Below are 22,746 nucleotides of genomic sequence, written 5' to 3' on the forward strand. Positions count from 1 at the left end.
TTGGAAGGTGACAGGCTCTTTAAAACCTGACTTTCAGTCATCGGAGTCTGTCCAGGATGATGTTCTTTGAGTCCATGCAGTGAGGCAGTATTAAAATTCTGTCTTTTTAGGATTTTAATAATATATTTTTCCTTTTGGATGAGCTCCAAACTGGTCCATTTTCTATCAAATCCTCAATGGTGTTATAATGGTTCTTTTGACATAAAATATTTATCATATGGGGTGGAATGGCGAGTGGAGGAGGGGCCAGAAATTCGTGACTGCTTCTCTCTTCGTCAGCTGCATAATTAACTCAATTCTACAACAGTTTATTATAAAAGTCCCACTTTAAGAAAATGGTTAAACCTCACTGGAAATAAAGAAAGAGCTGCATGATGTTCTGAAGCTCCAGGCTGGATTTCCAAAGGTCTCCTGTACCGAAGCAACTAGACAAGGAGGTTTCAGAATGGAAGGAGGCGGAGGGGCCTGATCAGGGCGATGCTGGAAAAGCGAAGCAGACAATTTCCCTGTGAGATTGTGCGGCAGGCGGAACGGGCGGTGATGATTCCCTGATATATTTTCCTCACTGGCGACTGGTACATTCTGTGCACACACCATTTCCAGTGTGCTGGACTTGGGTCTAGCAAGTTTCAGAAAAGATTCTTTTTGTAAACATCTAAGCCCAGTGGGTTACCCATCTTGGTCTTACTTCCATGAGACCCTGATTTTATGTCGTGTTTTCTTTTCATCTAGGATTTACTATCTAGAATAGTTTTACACATTTACTATGAGTTTCCCGTCTTTCCACTCTCCCCAGCTCCTCCCTCTACCCCTGGCTCCAAACTCATGGGGATGGGATGTTCAGTACGGTAACTGCTAGGCACGTGCAGCTTTTCAATTTCAATCTTAATTAATTAAAAGGGAATAAAATTTAAAATTCAGTTCTTCTGTTCACTAGCCACACCTCAAGTGCTCACATAGCCACTGTGGTTCAATTTCAATTTTAATTAACTGAAAGGAAATAAATGTAAAATTCAGTTTTCTCATTCACTAGCCACAGCTCGAGTACCCACGTAGCTGCAGTGGACTGCACAGATAGAGAGCATCTTTGGAGGAAAGCCTTTCGAGGAGCTTGGCGCCGGAACGTCAGCTCCAGAAGATGACTGCTCTGTTTACTGCTGACTTCCTGGGCCCTACGCGGGGCCTGACACATGATGGATATACACTGAATATTTGTTGAATGAATATACATATGGTTTTCAAATTTTAGTAGGCAACTATGGCTACGCATCATCTACTGCATGTGTTAGGGGCCCGGCTTCCTGTCTTTCATGGCGTTTTCTTTGATTACAACTAGATCCTCATTGAATGGAGCACCAAAGTACGAACCTGGAAACTTTGTCACAAAGGACTCTGTGACCTTGCGTAGGACACCCGGCTTCTTTAAAGGAGTCTACTGAGGACATCTCACCTTCTTAAACGCACCTTCTGGAGCTTTGCACACTCCTCCCCCTGCCCCTACCCTTCTCTCTGCACCGCCCCTTCCTCCATACAATGCCCTTCGCTCTCCCAGAGTCACCCTGGCCCCTCGCAGCCTCTGCTGCTGGAGCATCCTCCCCGGTTCATTGACTCTTTCCTTCTCTTAGACCAGTGCCTTGCATGCAGTAGCTGATAGAAAACGCATAGGTGAGCGTTGAAGGAATGTAAACTCCATTGCTAAAAGAAAGCTAGGGCCTTTCTTAGGAATGCAGACATGAAAGAAAATGCCCCTTCCGAAGCTCAGCGCTACGCTGGATTGACAAGTTAGGTGGCCACTGTCCAACCTGCTGCCATACAGTTTTCCCCACAGAAAAGAATCACGGGACCCAGTTGCTGCAGCCCTTGCGGTGCTGGATGAGCCAGACCACCTTTGCTCCAAAGCCACACTAAAAATAACTGCATGGTTTTGAAAGTGGGTGAGAGCTATGTGTAGACAGGTCTATGAAAGCCTGGAAGCCAGGTGGTATTTCTGCTATTTCTGACTAATTCCTTGCCCTTTCTGTACAGTATGTAAAATACTGGCGATTTCTTCTGTTAAATATGCTGGGCACACATTAAAAAGTATCTGCCTGGAAAAACTACAGCTGGTTTGCAAAGAGGTCTGACACAGCAGCACTGACATTTTTATTCCACACGTGCACACCTCAAAGAACTAAAACAGAGGCAGACCGCGGTGGCTCACGCCTGTAATCTCAGCACTTTGGAAGGCTGAGGTGGGTGGATTACCTGGGGTCAGAAGTTCGAGACCAGCTTGGCCAACATGGTGAAACTCTGTCTCGACTAAAAATATAAAAATTAGCCGGGAGTGGTGGCATGTGCCTGTAATCCCAGCTACTCCGGAGGCTGAGGCAGAAGAATCGCTTGACCCTGGGAGGTGGAGGTTGCAGTGAGCCGAAATCACACTACTGCACTCCAGCCTAGGTGGGAAAAAAGAACACCCTAAGAACTAAGCCAGAGGGCTGCATCAATTATGGAAGCCATGGGAGTTGTGGGTGAGTCTTACACGGTCAGCTGAATGGGTCTCCACAGCACCACAGTGGCTACTGTTTGCAGGTTCATAGTGAGTCATTTCACACAGAAGATCAGTTTTATTTTAAAATCCTGGCTATCTGCATGGAAGGGTAAGGTTTATGACTGGCAATACACAATAGAAGATACTGTTGGCAAGACCACTGCTCTCCTTAGAGAGATCTTGCCAATGGCTTTGCTTCACAGCTGTGTGGGGCAGCCTCTCCTTCCCTTCCCTGAGGCTGGGGGCTCTTCTTTTTCCTCTCAAGATGTCCCCTCTGAGCTGACAGCAGGAGCCAAAGACAAGGGATTTTCTTGCCCTCTCATTATCTGCCTCCACCCCGCTCCGAGTGCTCGTTCCCTCTTCTCTTGGTGGCTTCTTTTGCTCAGTTTCTCTCTGGTTTCTTTTACTTTGATTTATATTGTTGAATTTAAGAAATCTGGTGAGGCGAAGGATTATTTGACCCAAGTCCAGGGACCCATAGACTGTGAGAAAGTCTTAGCTACATGAAAAAATGCACTCGCTAAACACAGCTTGTTGTCCTAAGCACTCAGCTTACTTGAGCGAGCTTGTCAACCACAACCTTCCGGAAGCTTAGTCTGCAGGCTGTCAGCTGCAGCTGCCAGGCCACGGGGGGCGCTCTGGGCACTGCTTGGATGCATGCGGAGTGATGCATGGACCCCGTTCACTTGTTCAGGGGCTGATGATGTGGGTTCTCGTTTCCCCACTGCCGAGCGGTGGGGCCATTTGACCATCTAATTCCCAAAGTGTTGGAGTTATCCCCCAAGTCCTCATAGAATACCCGAGTGCCTTTCGACACAGGAGTGCCGTGGGAAGGTTGATGTTATTAAAAAAATTTGAAAGAACCTACCTGATCAGAGTTTATCGTCAAAATGAGATGTTTGCGGGGAACAGGAACCTGGCTAAGCTATGGGAATAACGAACTAAAATCGACCTCACTTGGAAAAATCCAAGAATTTCGTAACCTTCTAGGTGAGTTAAGGAGCAAAGCAAAACTGTCTTATTTGTTGACTCTGATGTCTTACATGGCCCTTCTCCTGCTTTCTGTACTATTGACCTTTACATCGTGTGGTGCTGATAACTCTGATAGAAACTCTGTAACTGAAACTCACTTTGATGCTTCCCATTCAACTGCCTTCCATCTCCATGGTATATAAGAAAGAAAAATGAAAAGAGAATAGAAGAAGAAGGCTGGGTGTGGTGACTCACACCTGTAATCCCGGCAGTTTGGGAGGCCGAGGAGGACGGATTGTCTGAGCTTAGGAGTTCGAGACCAGCCTTGGCAATATGGTGAAATCCCATCTCTACCAAAAAAAAATACAAAAATCAGCTGGGTGTGGTGGTGTATGCCTGTAGTCCCAGCTACTTGGGGGCTGAGGCAGGAGAACTGCTTGAGCCTGGGAGGGCTGCAGTGAAAGGTGTGAGGGGTGGCAGCCTTGTCTGGTGCGGACGATTGCCTGGTGTTCAGTGGAGGGGTGAGTCCGAGAACACGCAGTATCAATGAATTAGAACTTATAATTTGTAATTATCCCAATATACTTATTAGAGATTATTTGAATACAGACCCTCAAATAACAATAAAGTCCTAAATCATTTGTTAAAGTTATTTTTTAATTTACAAAAACAACTGAAGAGGTGGTTAAAAGGTTAACTAGGGAACCATAGCTCTTGCATAATGAGAGGACGCTCTCTTCTCATGCTGCCTATGTTCCTCCCGGTACCCCGGAGAGCCTTCTAGGCTGACGTATGGGAAGAGGAGTGTGGACACAAAAGACGATTATGCTGGAAAAAGAATTTGTCTACATTCCCAGACTTGAGATTAGTTTTGGGCTCTGCCACAATCTGGGTGTGAGATTCACAGAGGCTATTTCCTTCTTGAAGTCAGTGTCCTCCGATGTGAACTACAGGACATGGGCTGGCTCCTGGCTCAGCTCCTCCCAGCTCTGCCCAGGGAGGGGAAGTGGGCCGTCCCCAGCAGCCGGGCCACAGCTCTGCCACGCCTCTTCATTCCTTATCTCTGTGGCTTGTGGAATTACCTATAGGACTGGGTGGCTCTGTCTGGGAGAAGCAATTCTCTCCCTGCTAGGAGAGTCCACCGCTCACTGCCCAAGGATAGAGAACCAAGTTTCACAAATTTGACCCAAAGCTCATTCACTGGTAACATGAGAATCCATTTGGAAATGGAATCCATAGTATGCTTGTGATTTCTGCTTAGTGTCCAAAAGTTATCCAGTGACGTACAACTTCCGGTGTTGGCTGTCACCATGGTGACGCACAGATGAACTGGGGTACCATGCCCATATAAGGCCGAGCTCACCAAGTGCGGGGGCGTGGCGAGTCTGCAGCCAGGCATTTCCAGGGCTGCTGCGGTAGTACCACAGGGAAAAGAGACGGGAGCCACCCCAGGGGACGCTGTGAGAAAGAACGAACCCTGCACACAGCCCTTTCCACAGCAGGCTCTGTCCAACTGCTATTTTTTTTTTTTTTTGAGACAGAGTTTTGCTCTGTTGCCCAGGCTGGAGTGCAATAGCATGATCTCAGCTCACCGCAACCTCCATCTCCTGGGTTCAAGTGATTCTCCTGCCTCAGCCTCCTGAGTGGCTGAGATTACAGCATGAGCTACCATGTCTGGCTAATTTTGTATTTTTGGTAGAGACAGGGTTTCTCCATGTTGGCCAGGCTGGTCTTGAACTCCTGGCCTCATCTGCCCGCCTCAGCCTCCCAAAGTGCTGGGATTACAGGTGTGAGCCACCACACCCAACCATTAGCTGCTATTTTTATGTATTACCTTACTTTAAAAAAATGCTATCAGTCCAAAAGTAGGGCAGACAGAGCTCTGCTTCTGCAAGAACACATTCGGGAAAGTCTGTTAATTAATAAATAGTTAAGCCACATGCACTGGATTTGTAGTGCTGAAATAGATACTCTATCTTAAAAATACTGTAATATAATAGATGCAATAGTCCTGAGAGTAAACGTCTCCTGTAACATACAGGAGAGTATCTCCAGGAACACACCCTGTAGAAAATGGTAAATGGCATCACTGATCTGTTTCTTACCTTTTATCATCAGCCATTTCTATCACCTTATTGGTGAATGTTCAGGGTCTCACCTGAATTAACAGGGCAGCGTTGTGTGTGATTGTAACGCACCCCAGCGGCTGCGCCCAGTGAAATGGCAGTGCCAAGCATCATGCAGTTCCCAGAGGTACAGACACAGCCAGGCTGCAGCCACCTGAGTGCTGCCCACGCACAGTGGGTCCCACAGTGCAGGCCCCAGGGTGGGTATCATTTACCTCTGCCTTTTGTACAGCACTTCAGACAGCTGCCAATCAGTGTCTTGACTGGATCAGTGTTGATAACCCGTCGGAATAACTAGAGGAAAGCCAAGCCCACACGGAGTTTTGGATTACTCATGTTAATCAGATTAACCAGAAGGTGTCGATTTTTCATTTCACTTGGCAAAGTATAGAAACAGACTCAAGGTGTTTCCTTCATTAGGGACACTGGGAAATAGAAAGGTCTCAACGGCTGTGCTGTGAATTCACTAAGTCATAGAGTCTTGGGGATCCTCAGAAATCCCTCCGAATAACCTCACTGGAAAGATCTCTGGCATCATGGAACAGTACCCCGCTATGCAGATGCCATTACGTATTGAAATCATCTGAATTAGCTATGCTTACTGAAGAATAAAATTCTCCCAGAGGCATTATGGAAAATGTTACTATATTGATTCTGCATTAAATAATCATAGAAAGTGAAAAGGAACAGACCCAGTCCCCTCTACTCTGTTTGGGTTCTGTTTGTCTGATGACACGCAGAAGAATGCAGAGCCCCTCTAGACAGTAACTCCATCCCACACAGCTAGTCTTGCAGACCCGTGTATACCACTCATTCTATCCATGCCCATATAAGGCTGAGCCAGTCGAGGGCTGGGGAGCGCAGAGTCTGCAGTCAGGCATTTTCATCACCGTGGCAGAAGCATCGTTGGGAAAATCTATAGCGTGGGACCCAGGGGAATTTCACGTCTCATGAAATGGCTTCCATAAACTTAAAAATTATTTAGTCTTGTTAAGTGCTGATAAATGATCTTCAACAGCAGTTTCTAAACCACAAAGTCCCCACTGCAGGCAGAGGAATGCTTAACTAAAACAAAAATAGCTGTTTTGAGAATCGCAACTAATGATGAACACAGCAGGTGGAGAGATGGGAGCTTTGATCAAAGGGGTAGGAAGCCTCCTCAGTTGTGATCTTTGACAGTGAAATAATGATCAGTCACAGGTCGATAGCATTTACAAAGAGGTTCCCTATCACTAACTGTACCCATCTGATTTTGTGGAGGGGACACAGGAAGGGAGGCAGTGGCATCGCACCCCAGCCCCGGAGGCCAAGCTCCAGCAGGGGATTGTTCTTCCTGGCAGGTAGTGCTGGGGAGCAGCTACGGTGGAAACTGACTTCAGGGTTCAACTTGGGGACACTCATTTGGACACCTAAGGCCGGTTATAATTTCTGATTCCAACAACAACAGGGAAATGCAGGAAAGAGTTTCCAGTTGCCTTGACAACCTGACATTTGCCAAACACAGTGTAGACAAACAGGCATGAGTGCTAGGTCTAAGTGCACGGGTCCCGGGAATAAAGGCAAGGAGGCTGCGTCACAAAACAAAATACTGCTCCCCACACCTTTACACAGGCAAGGTGGGCTTCCACGTGCGCCTCTAAAGAGTAACTTCTAAATCACGTAACACCAAGACTCAAACATCAGTTTTAAAGGCAACAGAATCAGAGATCAATCACTTTGATTGAACATATTAAATCCAATACCAGGGCAGTATTTCAAATTCTACCAGGTGTAATGATGATAATCGAAGGTACCCTTTTGTCCTCTTACTTATCCGTGAGGTGGCCCACATAAAAGACATTCGGGGAGTGAGTAACTTTCAAAGTGAGCGTTGTTAGCAACGATACAATTGCCAGTGCCCTCTAGTTTGTATGCCTACACTGCGGTATAAACGCAACTATGGTTTTCTTTACGGAATACTTTTAGGACATTTGTGCTTATGTATAAATATGAAACATGGTTGCTTTACATAGGTACATACACACACATACAAACACACATATGTACTTACAGTGGACAATGAACAAAGGAAAAGATGCTTATCGAAATTAAAATTGCCCTCAATTTTGTAGGAAAGTGGTATACATTGGCCCAGTTTCGCATTATATTATTGTTGTTCTAGTGGAAGAGAATACAATTGTATTAAATTTCTTAGCCAAGTATGCGATGATTTAGTCAGGCAATTTAAGACACTCCCATTTCAAATGGAGGTACAGTCAGGCACCACATCAGGACTTTTTGGTCAACAACAGACTGCACTGAAGACAGCGGTCCCCTAGGATGACGCTGGAGCTGCCCAACGCGTGACTCGTGTTTGTGACGGCGCCGGTGTGGGCAGACCTCCTGTGTCGCCGGTTGCATTAAAGTGTGAACATGCAGCTACATGGCACTTGGTGATAAGCAAGTGCGTCACTGGTTTCTGGATTTACTAATCTCTACGTTTCAGCATTATTTTGGAGTGTACTCCCATATATATATATATATACCCATATGTTAACTGTAAAGTAGCCTCAGGCAGGTGCTTCAGGAGGAATCCGGAAGAAGACCTTGTTCCCAGGGGAGCTGACGGCTCCATGTATGTTGCTGCCCTGAAGACCTTCTGGTGGGACAGGACGTGAGGTGGGAGACCGTGACACTGACCGCCTGAGCCCGTGCGGGCCAAGGCTCGCAGGTCTGTCTGTTTCTTAGTTTTTAACAAAAAAGTTTAAAAAGTAAAAAAAAAAATTAAAAAGAAAAAAACATCAAATAAGGACATAGAAAAAGAGATTATGTTTGTACGGCTGTACATGTGTTTTAAGCTAAGTGTTATCACAAAAAGAGTCAAACAGTTAGAAAGTTCGTAAAGTAAAACAGTTATAGTAAACTTAGGTGAATTTATCGCTGAAGAAATAAAAATATTCAAAAACTAAGTGTACGGCAGCCTAAGTCGCAGCGTCTGTGAGGTCTCCGGTGGCGCACGGTTGTGTCCCAGGCCTCCACCTTCACGCACGCCTCACTCCCTGACGCAGCCAGAGCCCCTTCCAATCCGCAAGCCCCACTCGTGGTGAGTGCCCTGTACAGGAATCCTGTTTTTAACCTTTTTGCTCTACTTTTTCTATGTTTAGATACACAAATACGACTGCAAGTACTACTGTGTTACAATTGCCTACATATAGGTTTGCAGCGTGGGAGCGACACACTCGACCACACAGCCTGCGGGGGTAGCAGGCCACGCCATCTAGGCTTGTGCGAGTACCCTCTAGTATGTTCACCGAACGACGAAACTGCCCAGCCACACACGTCTCGGAAGGCATCCCCGTCGTCAAGTGAGGCATGACTGTGTGAGGAAGACAATATTATTTATTGCAATGCTGTGACTTACGCGTCCGCCTTTCTCGGGGAAGCACTGGCAGCCCCCGCTGCAATCTCTTCCGCCACACGGCACATCGGACTTCTTCACACCCTGTGAAAATAAAACACAAGGCAAACAAAACGTTACCTAAAACATTGCCAACTGTGATATGTATTAAAATACATCTGCTGAGAATCCTTCCAGCTCTAACAACTATTCATTCAAAACATTCAATAAGCCTTTTTCAAAAATGGACTTTAATTTTTAGAGCAGTTTTTGGTGCACAGCAAAATCGAGTGTAAGGTCCAGAGATTTCTGATCCACCCCTGCCTCTCCCACCCTGAAATCCCCACCATCGACACCCTGCACCTGTGACCAACCTGTAGGCTAGTTACAATCACCAGGCCTGCACACATCACCATCACCAGAGCCACAGTTGACACCAGGGTTCACCCTTGGTGCTGTATGCCCTCTGATCAATGAGCCTTTAAAAAGTGCCCACTAAGTGCCCGAGGCCAAGCAAAGCCCTGGGCCTCCAGCCTCAGGAGAACATTCCCAGGATCCCGGATTCCATGTGAAGTGAGAGTCTGGCAGGAGCAGGCCTGTGGCACCCGTGAGAAACTCCAGGCATGGGCAACAGCTCTGCCTTCTGCCTGGGCACGTGGAGCGTGTGCCTGGGGAAAATGCTTGTGGGGAACCCAGAGCACCAGGAGTGGGCCACCATGGAGCAGGGAGGAGGAGGCGTCGGCGCAACTGGTGGTTCCCTCATGGGACACCAACGTGGTGATCAAAGGGAGAGCTGTGTGAGGAGGCGGGACTGGCAGGTGCATCTGGCAGCATGCCAAACCCTCACCTGCACCACCGATACCACTTGTGATTTCAACTGTGGGGCGTCTGCAGAGGAAATCCACTTCCTTTCCCCTTCGCCCTATGAGACACACTTATGCTCAGTAAGGGGGAGGAGTGCGGGGAAGAGGCTTTCCCCGGGACCTATTCAGGCAAGTGGGTGACCCCACTGAGCATTTCGTCAGAGATGGAGACACAACCCGAAGTGAGTCAGTGAGAAACGCAGGGAGCTCCTTGGCTGGACGGTCCTGATGGGGCAAAAGGCGTTTCTCATCCTTGATCTCAACATTCAGATTAAAGATGGGCTTGGAGGCTGGACAAGCACCTTAGCTCTTTCTTTCAGATTGTGAAAGTATTAAATGTTTTGAGATGATGGCAATCAGAGTGACCCTGTTTTCTCCCCTTTCTGATCAGCCAAGCCTCAGCTCAGGCCTCCTCTCCCCTGACAGGTAAGCTATACAACCTTCATCTACAGGCGAGCCAGTGCAGCCCTCCCCACTAGATAGGTGAGCTAGTGCAGCCCCCACAACACACACACTCATGAGCTACTGTAGCCCTTCCCCACACAGGTGAGCTAGTGCAGCCCTCCCCCCACACAGGTGAGCTAGTGCAGCCCTCCCCCGACACAGGTGAGCTAGTGCAGCCCTCCCCTTCACACAGGTGAGCTAGTGCAGCCCTCCCCCCCACACAGGTGAGCTAGTGCAGCCCTCCCCCCACACACAGGTGAGCTAGTGCAGCCCTCCCCTTCACACAGGTGAGCTACTGTAGCCCTCCCCCAACACAGGTGAGCTAGTGCAGCCCTCCCCCCACACAGGTGAGCTAGTGCAGCCCTCCCCCGACACAGGTGAGCTAGTGCAGCCCTCCCCTTCACACAGGTGAGCTAGTGCAGCCCTCCCCCCCACACAGGTGAGCTAGTGCAGCCCTCCCCCCCCACACAGGTGAGCTAGTGCAGCCCTCCCCCGACACAGGTGAGCTAGTGCAGCCCTCCCCTTCACACAGGTGAGCTAGTGCAGCCCTCCCCCCCCACACAGGTGAGCTAGTGCAGCCCTCCCCCGACACAGGTGAGCTAGTGCAGCCCTCCCCTTCACACAGGTGAGCTAGTGCAGCCCTCCCTCCCACACAGGTGAGCTAGTGCAGCCCTCCCCCTACACACAGGTGAGCTAGTGCAGCCCTCCCCTTCACACAGGTGAGCTACTGTAGCCCTCCCCCAACACAGGTGAGCTACTGCAGCCCTCCCCCCACACACAGGTGAGCTAGTGCAGCCCTCCCCTTCACACAGGTGAGCTACTGTAGCCCTCCCCCAACACAGGTGAGCTAGTGCAGCCCTCCCCTTCACACAGGTGAGCTAGTGCAGCCCTCCCCCCCACACAGGTGAGCTAGTGCAGCCCTCCCCCCACATAGGTGAGCTAGTGCAGCGCTCCCCCCACAGACAGATGAGCTAGTGCAGCCCTCCCCACACACAGAGGTGAGCTAGTGCAGCCCTCCCCTTCACACAGGTGAGCTACTGTAGCCCTCCCCCCGACACAGCTGAGCTAGTGCAGCCCTCCCCTTCACACAGGTGAGCTACTGTAGCCCTCCCCCAACACAGGTGAGCTAGTGCAGCCCTCCCCCCCACACAGGTGAGCTAGTGCAGCCCTCCCCCTCACACAGGTGAGCTAGTGCAGCCCTCCCCTTCACACAGGTGAGCTAGTGCAGCCCTCCCCCCCACACACAGGTGAGCTAGTGCAGCCCTCCCCCCCACACACAGGTGAGCTAGTGCAGCCCTCCCCTTCACACAGGTGAGCTAGTGCAACCCTCCCCTTCACACAGGTGAGCTAGTGCAGCCCTCCCCCCCACACACAGGTGAGCTACTGCAGCCCTCTCTCCCACACAGGTGAGCTAGTGCAGCCCTCCCCCCCACACAGGTGAGCTAGTGCAGCCCTCCCACACACACAGGTGAGCTAGTGCAGCCCTCCCCCCACACACAGGTGAGCTAGTGCAGCCCTCCCACACACACAGGTGAGCTAGTGCAGCCCTCCCCCCACATAGGTGAGCTAGTGCAGCGCTCCCCCCACACACAGATGAGCTAGTGCAGCGCTCCCCCACACACAGGTGAGCTAGTGCAGCCCTCCCCCGACACACAGGTGAGCTAGTGCAGCCCTCCCCTTCACACAGGTGAGCTAGTGCAGCTCCCCCCCCCCCCGCGACACACACACAGGTGAGCTAGTGCAGCCCTCCCCTTCACACAGGTGAGCTACTGTAGCCCTCCCCCAACACAGGTGAGCTAGTGCAGCCCTCCCCCCCACACAGGTGAGCTAGTGCAGCCCTCCGCCCCCCACAGGTGAGCTAGTGCAGCCCTCCTCCACATGTGAGCTAGTGCAGCCCTCCCCCTACACAGGTGAGCTAGTGCAGCCCTCCTCCACATGTGAGCTAGTGCAGCCCTCCCCCCACACACGTGAGCTAGTGCAGCCCTCCCCTTCACACAGGCAAGCTACTGCAGCCCTCCCTCCCACACAGGTGAGCTAGTGCAGCCCTCCCCCCACATAGGTGAGCTAGTGCAGCGCTCCCCCCACAGACAGATGAGCTAGTGCAGCCCTCCCCACACACAGAGGTGAGCTAGTGCAGCCCTCCCCTTCACACAGGTGAGCTAGTGCAGCGCTCCCCCACACACAGGTGAGCTAGTGCAGCCCTCCCCCGACACACAGGTGAGCTAGTGCAGCCCCCCCCCCCCGACACACACACAGGTGAGCTAGTGCAGCCCTCCCCTACAGGTGCACAGTGGCTCACAGGTGAATCTTAATCTAGCTTTTCATCCTCTGCCAGCCTGCCTGGAGCCTCCCTATTATCACAGTTACCCTAAGGAACCCTGGAGAAGGCTGGCTTCTGGTGTTCCCTGATTCAAACCTTATCATGCAAGGAAACTTACCAGATGACAGAATCCTTTCCAATTTTAAGCAAATTGTGTTTTACCACAGACTTTTCACTCCCTTCGAAGTTTCAATGACTAAACAAGACTATCACTTGGGGGCTCCCTCTGTAAGTTTTTGTGACAGCGGGTCTGCTGGAACCTCCCCATTCCTGTCACCAGCTGAATGTCCGGGTGGCGGTGCAGGCGGCATGGCCAGGCCCACTCCGCACTGCCACCCAGCAGGGCCTTCTGGGCAGGCCAGGGCGGACGGGCAGGACACACAAGCTTCTGACCCCAAAGCTCCTGGCCAGAGTTGGTCCTGGGTCCCAGCAATGACTCCACATTCCTTTCACATGGGTGATAATTTTTCTTCTTTCAGCTAACAGTTCTCTACTAGAGAAGTCTCATTGGTGAGTTTCACATTTTTTGTGTTCTTCCTATAATTCTTTACCTAATACAGTATCTGATGCATCAGTCACTACTAGAAAAACCTCCAAAAAATTGGAAAGTACCAAACCCTTTAGAGAAAAACAATACCTTGAAAGTCTTTTCCATTTCTTTTCGGTTATCTTTTTGTCTTGAGTGAGGTAATGAGGCAGCTGGAGTTTGTGGTGTAAAAGTAATCATCTATAAAATCCTCTCATGACCTTAAAATACGATCCTAGGTATTTGCCAATTTTTTAAATGACTTCAATGTTTATCTGCAATGGGGCTCATAAATCCCATGATTTTAAATATGTGATTTCTAGAAATCCAACTCCACACTAAGCCAGAAAGTTTAGCACCAAAGCCCATGTCTAGATGGGCTGCTGCATTCAAGCCTTTCACTACACATGAGGGAGGTATGAGCAGGCGCTTGGCAGAAGTCCTCAGTCCACCCAGTCATTCACTGGCCGGTTGTCCGGGAAGGGCAGGCAGGCCTCCCGAGTCTGTAGGGTAGAGTGTCAGCTCATACTCTCCATCTGCTGTTTCCCATGCTATTTTTAATTTTGATTTTAAAGCCACTTGCCAAATCGCTGTATATAAATCAAGGGTTGAAATGATTTTAATGGTTTCCAGTTGATCTAACAGACTCCTTATTCTAGGTTTAGGATATTCACCGTGTTTAGTTGCAGTGACTTATTCATAGCCCACTCAAAACTGAAGGATGCTGTCCTGCTTCTGGAACTAGGGCGTGTAGGCGAAGATACCTCTCACTTGGAACACTTCTACACGTGCCTCGCAAGGGCAGGAATACCTCACTAAGAGGAGGCCCTGCTCATTCCAAGCCAAGGCGGTTTCCAGCATAGACGTGCTAGCTGTGTGCACACGCGCGTGCATGTGTGCATGTGTGTTCCCACTGACATCTTACCTGTCCTCCAGAGAGACTCTTAGGAATTCCAGCATTTACAAGAGCCCGAAGTACCACACTTTGGAATGTCAGGTCTCCAGGAGGAACAGAAATATTCCTCCTGGAAATATTGACTTGTTAGGGCAGGGTATGTACTCCAGACAGTCTCTTGAAAACTGAACAAGTCTCTGACCTGAGCCTTGGCATTCTCCTGACAAGATATGGGTCTCTGAAACAGTCTCGAGACACGAGTGCCTTTCTGAGGACCTCAGATGAGGGGTGTGAGGACTGCTAAGCGGGGTCCCTTGTCTGTGGCCCGGCCGCTCCCTCCGGCAGAGGCACACTGATCCCGCACCTGCCGTCACCCTGCTCCCAGCCCTCCAGCCTAGCGCTTCATTTTACTGCTTAAAGCAACTCAAAGACAAGCCATGATCCTATTCTTGTCAACTCCTTAATAAAAACGAGAAATCTCCTCCCACCCTGCATCCTCCTGAGATCTCTGCTCACCACCTTCATGACGAAACACTGGCCCTGGGCCATATTTGTAGTTTCAGTCTCTCCGAGGCCCGCTTTTCCCCGTCAGGTCTGGTTTGCCTCAGTGTTCTTTACGGGATCCTTCATGGCTCTCACCAAGCATTTGACATGCCTCTTTTTACCACGATCACAGGCTCATAAAAGAAATATCCATTTAATCCTCCATTAATTTCTCATTTCAAGTCTGAATTTGCAAGGCAGCAAGTGTGTAGAGCGATTCCAATGCCCAGCTCTCACGGAGGCCCCCGCAGGTGTGCCTGGCTGCCGGCCTCACTGAAGCTCCTGGGGCCAGGAGGCTCCTGCACCCCTACCCCAGGTGTGGAACGTGCTCCAGGCTCATGGGGCATGCTGCAGCCTTTCACCCGGCTGGCCAAACGCCTGCGCTGGTATGGGTATCCTTCATCCCAACACAGGAAAGGACTCACGGCCTAGTGGGACCAGTTCTACAGAAGGCTTGTGAAAGCTGGTGGAGGCACCCTGCCCCCTGGAGAATGGAGAATGCCTGACTCTTGCCTGCTCATACGCACACAGAACCTCCCCACCCAGGGGGCGTGGGACCACTGCGGAACCTGAACCACGTCCTGCACCCTCCTTCAGCTGCACCAGTGAGAGGGCAGCCTCAAACCCCCGATTCCAAACTAACATGACAAGGGGAAAGGGACTGGGTGGCCCTTCATCCACCCTTTCACTTTACAAATTCATTCACTCTTTCATGATCACTGATGTGCCACGCACTGCGCTGGGCTCTGGGTATAGAGTCGGGCAGATTAGACACTGTTCCTGCCCTGTGGCATGTGACCATGTAGACAAGACGGTTAAGTAAGTAAACAAACAACGAAACCCACATAATTTAAATTCTGGTAAGAGCTGTGAAGAAGAGGATGGTTAGAGAGCAAATTAGGGAGACTGGGCCCTTAAGCGCAGCGCTGCGTGATCCTGTTAACAGAGAGGACTCGCTGCCCAGGCCCGGGCCCCAGGGCTCTGCTGTGGCCCACTATTCCTGCCATGCCTACCCTCCAAGGCCAACCTCCCTGCCTGACAGCCTGAGGCTCTCACTGCTAGAAGGCAGAGACAGACTGGCTACCGCTAACCTCCAGGCCTAGGAGGGCACGACCTTCATGCCATCATCATCATCGTCACCATCATTAGGGAATCAGGAGCAGGGCACGACCTTCATGCCATCATCATCATCGTCACCATCATTAGGGAATCAGGAGCAGGGCACGACCTTCATGCCATCATCATCATCGTCACCATCATTAGGGAATCAGGAGCAGGGCGCGACCTTCACGCCATCATCATCATCGTCACCATCATTAGGGAATCAGGAGCAGGGCACGACCTTCATGCCATCATCATCATCGTCACCATCATTAGGGAATCAGGAGCAGGGCACGACCTTCATGCCATCATCATCATCGTCACCATCATCATTAGGGAATCAGGAGCATCTTGGACTGGGGTGACTTGAAGCCCATTCTTCCTGTGACTTTCAGGATGTCCCCACACTGCTGCGCTCCCAGCTTGCAGCTCAGGACTCCATCTCAATCTGGTGCCACTTTTCGGGACCCAGGGTTGAACCTCTGTAGTCCCTACGCAGCTGACAGCCAGTTCAGTGGCTTCCTAGGCGGGTAGCCAGGAAAATTCAGACCTAAATTCCAAATCAAGGAAGGAGTTTGCCTAGGGACATGAATCATTACTTCCCTCAGCAAATGAATGAACATTTACTGAGGGCCCGCAGGCAGTCCCACCTTGCCAACCAGTGCGTCACACACCAACCTGGAGGCCAGAACCGAATGAACTCATCTGCTCCCTCAAGAAAAGGTAGGGGAATTAAAGAAGCTGGCAGAGGCGCTGTGGACAAAGAGAAGGGGCTGCTACGTCTGATATTGTGGCTCTTGACGTCGTTAGTGTTGTGGAACCAATAGAAATAGTTCTGAAAAATAAATGTGAACTATACATTTTCGGAAATAAGAGAGTGCAAAGCAGCTTAAACCTAAGAAGCACGGTGGACTGGAACGTCTCTGAGCTGTGAGGAAGAGTTGAAGGATGGGTCATTCTTGTACCAGTTCACAGGGACAAAACCCACACTGGCAAGGGAGGAGCAGGGTAGAGAAAGCCACAGGGACAAAGAAGCAGGAGAGAAGGCCGGGCGTGGGGGCTCACAGCTGTAATCACAGCACTTTGGGAGACCAAGGCAGGTGGATTGCCTGAGCTCAGGGGTTCAAGACCAGCCTGGGCAACAAGGTGAATTCCTGTCTGTACCTAAAATAAAATAAATAAAATAAAATAACTGGGCGTGGTGGTGCACACCTGTGTTCCCAGCTGCTTGGAGGGCTGGGGTGGGAAAATGGCTTGAGCCTGTGAGGTGGCGGTTGCAGTGAGCCAAGATTATGCCACTGCACTCCAGCCTGGGCAACAGAGCAAGACAGAGCGAGACATCACTTGAAAGAAAGAAGAAAGAAAGAAAGAAAGAAAGAAAGAAAGAAAGAAAGAAAGGAAGGAAAGAAAGAAAGAGAAAGAAAGAAAGAAAGAAAGAGAAAGAAAGAGAGAAACGAGAGAGAGCAGGTGGTGGCGAAGACACTGGACAGAGACGTCGAGGAAGATTTACCTGGAAGTTGTACCTCAAATAAAATGCGAGAGAATAAAAGGGAGAGGAATACTGACCAGAGGCAGAGACTCGGACACAAAGTCAAAGAGGTCATGAGTGCTCGTCTGAAGGGCAGCTGCTCTCCCAGCTGGCCCCCGCCTAGGCAAGCGTGCTGTGTGGACAGGCCTCATCGGCATCACCCTGGAGCTGGTGAGGAATGCAGGCCCCACCCCACCTTCCTTGGAGCCCAACCTGCTTTCCAGCCTGACTTCCAGATTAGCACATTGAAGTTTGCAAAGCCTTACCTTGGACTGGCATTGTGAAAACAGGCTTTGTCTAGAGATAGTGAGAAAGCTGGAAACCACTAAGTCATCACCCTGGTCACAATAGAAGGTGGGATTTGTCACAGGTTCAGCATGTTCCATGACTCAGTGGACCCCTAGCATGTCTGTTCTAGAAAAGTGATGGCCCTTGGACCTTGCTTTGACCTCTGGGGAAGCTCTAAGCCCTAAGGACTCAGTGGCTGAGCTTCTAACCCATCAAAGTGCTAAAAAAATTGTAGTTCTCTCTTTTGCGTGTGCTCTCTCTCTTTTTAATTCAAAGTATCCTTCCAGAACACTTCTTTTTCCTGTTCTGAAACTGGTAGCCAGCATTGCTGTGCCAATTCAAAATTATAGGGATTACAAATGTTTAGAAGCTAGTTGGCAGTATATGCAAAGGCATAAGATGTGTTTTCCAGAAGCCTTAGATTACATTCTACTCAACTGGAATGCAACAGACATTTTTCCCAGGTGCAGAATGGGAGTCTTTGAGTGGGGGATTTATTGGTTGACTTCTTATATGGAAATTCTTTTCCTTGGAGTCTCATTTAAATTTTGGCATCATTACATTTAGAACGATATGAAAATTGGGCTGGGTGTGGTGGCTCACGCCTGTAAGCCTAGCACTTTGGGATGCACAGGCGCAGGATCACTTGAAGTCAGGAGTTCAAGACCAGCCTGGCCAACATGGCAAATGTCTCTACTAAAAATGCAAAAATTAGCTGGACATGGTGGCTCACACCTGTAATTTTAAGTACTCAGGAGGCTGAAACACGAGAATTGCTTCAACCCAGAAAGTGGAGGTTTCAGTGAGTCTAGATACTGCGCCACTGCACTCCAGCCTGGGTGACGACGTGACACAGACTGTGTCTCAAAAAAAAAAAAAAAAAGGTTATGAAAATCCATCTGTTTGCATGCATAGATTTATCCTAGACATCAAGTCACTGTAGTCGTACAATCTAGATTTCTTGGTGAGTCTTTTAACTCTAGAAGAATAAAAGTCATGCAGCCCTTTAAGGAAAATCAGGTTCCAGTTACTTGGGCCAGGCTCCTATCGGGATCAAGAAGAGAATTTCTTGCTTGGAGACACTGGCTCTCTGGCTGCCAGCAGAGGCTCTGTCATTTATCAATGGGAGTCAGTGGTGTCAGAGCAAAGATCAAGAGCAGCAGCTGCAGGATTAAGGGGACATCCGGTCCCCCCGGTTGCTGCCCTGCCTATTCTGTGAGCGACTCAATGACAGTGAGAAGAGAGGATCGTGTTGCCTTCACTAGGATCTGTGCCGCCAGGTGGAGGGAAAGTTCTTTGCTGCCTGGGAAAAGGGTGTCCTCCTCGGCAGATGTCTGAGGAATGGCCCAGTCTCAAAACGTGGAGAAAACTGACCAGTGTCACTTACCTCCATGGCAGATTGGTACTTACATTTAAGGCACTAAAAGATAGGTTTAAATGACAACCTGAGTGCCAGAAAATAAAACGCATAAACGATTTAAACTCTTTGAGACTAGCTATTTCTCCACTACTACTGCAAATCATCCATGTACAGCAGGGAACAAACCATGGGAAATGCACCCAGCCCTCTGCAGACGTAAGTACCGTTTAAAGTGGGTGCCATGTAGATGAATGAGAAAAGCTGCTGGCCATCGTTCTCAGCTTGCACATAGAAAATGAGTAGTAACCGAGTTATTGCAAGAACAAAACTCATCTGTCCCAAAACAAAGAATATTTTGTCCTCTACATGTTCCAAGAAACTTCTTGTCCAAGGAAGTCTTTTTAAGCCGATTTACCTCCAGCCAACAAGAGCCATCCTCTGAAGGGAATTTGCAGATATGTGACGACTGGATTGGGAGCAGCGTCTAACCCAAATTCCCTCCACAGAGGAACACTGAATAACCCACGCTAAGTGACACACAAGATCAACACTGTCTACTGTTAAAAAGTTATCACCTTTTAAAAAGTTAAAACGTTATTTCAAGGCAAAAAAATCTATACAAGTCTTCATCTTTGACACCCTTCCAGTCAAGCTGGACTTTTAGAATTATTATTTTAATCAAAAAAGAGGCCAAAAGAGAAGAAAGCCAACTCGGGAACAAGGTTCCCAGTAAAGTTCTATTAGTTTATCAAAACAGGAAATATAAGCCATTTCCGCACATGCAGCTTTAGAAATTAAGGAAATAATTCCAACATGGTATTAGCAGGGCAAGGTATATGGAAGAGGAAGTGCAGGTCACAGCCGCACCACCCAGAACAAATCCTTCTTCCCCATATGCCGGGCAGGAAAGCCAGCCAGTTCGGTTTCCTTTGTTTAACAGTGTTTCAAGGGCATCCTAAATCAATGTGTTCACTCTACAGAACGGGCTTGAAGTAGTCACCAGCTAAAGATGGTGAAATGGGCCGGGCGCGGTGGCTCACGCCTGTAATCCCAGCACTTTGGGAGGCCGAGGCGGGTGGATCACGAGGTCAAGAGATCGAGACCATCCTGGTCAACATGGTGAAACCCCGTCTCTACTAAAAAATACAAAAAATTAGCTGGGCACGGTGGCGCACCTGTAATCCCAGCTACTCAGGAGGCTGAGGCAGGAGAATTGCCTGAACCCAGGAGGCGGAGGTTGCGGTGAGCCGAGATTGCGCCATTGCACTCCAGCCTGGGTAACAAGAGCGAAACTCTGTCTCAAAAAAAAAAAAAAAAGATGGTGAAATGCCTAAAGGCCAGGGATGCTTCCTCATGTACAATAAATAAGTCCCACGGGCTTTTCTGGAGTACCAGTGGCTGAGCTTCCAATCCATCAAAGTGCTAAAAAAATTTGTAGTCCTTTCATTTTTTAAAAAAAATTTAAAGTATCCTGCTAGAGCTCTTCTTTTTCCTGTTCTGAAACGGGCAGCCATCATTGCTGTGCCAATTCAAAACTGCAGGAACTACAGGAACTGAAAATGTTTAGGAGTTCCAGCAGCTATGACCGCATTGATGCCTGTCGTCACGGAACTGGGAGACTCAGAGAAGGAAGGAGGAGCTCAGGCTGTGTGTCTGGAACCGGAGAAGCAGGAAGAAATGGCAGTAGTTCAACAAGAGATGGGCTAGACACTCTTTAGGAAGACAGCCGGCCTTCCTGTCTGGAAGCATTCCTTCACTGTCTCCCAGGCGAATACCTGAGGAATGGGATCATTCCCCTTCTGGTTCAACACGGCGGCAAGACATAACCAGGAGGCATGACGTTCGGTGCCCTCCCCTGAGTCATCGGCAGCAAGCCGTGTGTTTTCATGCCTGCACACCTATGCCTCTTAATGAGCAGTGACTGGCCAACTGGGCCAGCTTCCATCTCCGCTCAGGCAGCTCCATGTCTGGGGTGTTTTCCACACACAGTGTGCGGTTGGCAGGGCCATCTCTGACAGCCGCACTTCAGTGCTGGGGCTTGGGTCCTGACGGGCAGGACTGGCTCCAGAAACAAATCAGGAATGTGACCGCCAGGGCATGCAATGTGTGGTGGGCCAAAGGCCAAGGCACATCCCACTGGCATCGGTTATCCTGAGACGTTTAAGGCAGGCTAGGCCCTAGGTGAGGATTGCTGAGAACCCGGGAGGCTGAAGAGCAGGTGTGAGGGCCCGACCTGGAGCATGAATGATGTGGCAAAGGGCAAGACAAGGGGCAGAGTCCGGGCAGAGAAGTGACCGGTCCTGCGGAGCCACAGCATCTGCACAAAGGGAGGATGTGAGAGTTTGGGGATGTAATTCAGCCCCCCGAGCCTTCTGAGCCAAAGGGTCACCAATGCCTGGCTCGCCAGCCTGGAGCTCCCGACACATGAATGAGAGCTGAGGCCCAGCCAATGCAGTCGGAGCCAACGCTTTTTTGGAAATACCTCGTCCCGGGCTAGAGATGATCTCAGCGCGTGGGTGGGCCTGGCCTCAGGTGAGGACAGGTGGGCCATCTGCCGGAGCGAGGAAAGGGGGCTTGGCATTTCCTGACACACAGCCTCTGCCCCGGCCACATCTTCACAGTTCACACTCCGCCTTTCTAGAGGCAAAAGGCAGCGCTGAGCTGGGCCTCCTCACCAGCGAGGAAGGCAGGTGCGTACTCGGGCCTGGCAGGCAGAGGCGTGCACCCAGGTGTTTGCACTTGGCGGTGAGCCACGATGAGCACAGGGGATGAGGTTCCGTCCAGAGCCCGCCCTGCCTGTTTTCTTGGCCTCCCGTTGGTCTACAGAGCACCCTGGCCTTCACTCGGGAGGACCTGAGCCCTCCTCATTTGTTGGGTGGCTTTATTAGGTGCTGGGTGGAGACTCAGGGTGCCTCATCTTGAGTCATCTGGACTAGAAGCCTGGAACCTACGCAGCAAACACCCAGGGTGTGAACATGGGCGTGGGGCCGTCGTCAGGTGGGCGGGACCGTGGGCAGCACATGTGACAAGCAGCCTTCTTAGTGAGCATACAGCAGAGTGCTGGAGCCGCAGAACAGGGCACTGAAAGGCAGACAACTTCCATCTCGGGGCACTGGAGGGTGTTCCGTCGAAGTATGAGTTACCTGCATTTAAAGTTTTCCTTGCCTGTCTTCGAATGTCTTGGCCATTAGAGTTCTGGTGTCCCTGCCTTGTCACTCCGAGTTACTTCCCGAAATCTGTTCCATCACCACTGTCATAGCCACTGCCCCTTATATTGTCTATGGCTACCACGGGATCAGTGGCTAAGACTGCTGAGATTTATTTTCACTGCAATTTAGATGTATTTATGAATTCATGGCTAAACTCTCCTTTGAATAGGGTCTTACTCACTTGATTCCGAAAGTTAATCTTAAATGACTTCCTGCCTGGGATTCCCAAGGCTTTGAGTTACAGCTGAAACAACTCCTCAAAAGCCTCAAGTGAGAGAGAGTTCTCTTTCAAGTATTTTGAGGCTGCTCCGTCAGCTTCCCATCAACCCCCAGGAAAGCTCTGCATTTCCAAAATTGCCTCTCACTGGCCTTCATTCCTGGCCCCTGGCCCCCAGGTTGCGAGGGTGACAGAGGCAGCCCAGGGTACTGGCCGCGGCTGCCCGGATATATCAGCAGCGCCCTGGAGCTGGGGGCAGACAGCATCTCAAAGCCCATCTTCTTGATGTCATCATGAAGTGGACACACAGCCAGCACTATCCTGAGAACCAACACACACCCAGCTACCTTGCAGAAGGTGGTCCCCTGTGCTCAGGGACCCCTGCACAGGCACAGCTGAGATGGAACAAGACGGGGGCCTGGGTGTTGCTATCTGCATCACGTGACTT

At 50.0% G+C, this 22,746-nt stretch overlaps 1 protein-coding gene across 1 annotated transcript in view; it reads right to left on the reverse strand.

Moving 5' to 3' along the window:
* Positions 1-22,746, reverse strand: part of COL4A2 (collagen type IV alpha 2 chain) — a 207,400-nt gene that overhangs the window by 144,759 nt on the left and 39,895 nt on the right. Inside the window, exon 3 of the mRNA XM_064361876.1 lies at positions 9,029-9,109. Within this exon, the coding sequence (XP_064217946.1) occupies positions 9,029-9,109 (81 nt within the window). The remainder of the gene's footprint in view (positions 1-9,028; positions 9,110-22,746) is intronic.

Source organism: Aotus nancymaae, unplaced genomic scaffold (genome assembly GCF_030222135.1).
Source record: "Aotus nancymaae isolate 86718 unplaced genomic scaffold, 86718_ANA_hifiasm-v0.15.2.pri h1tg000044l, whole genome shotgun sequence".
Classification (NCBI taxonomy): Eukaryota; Metazoa; Chordata; class Mammalia; order Primates; family Aotidae; genus Aotus; species Aotus nancymaae.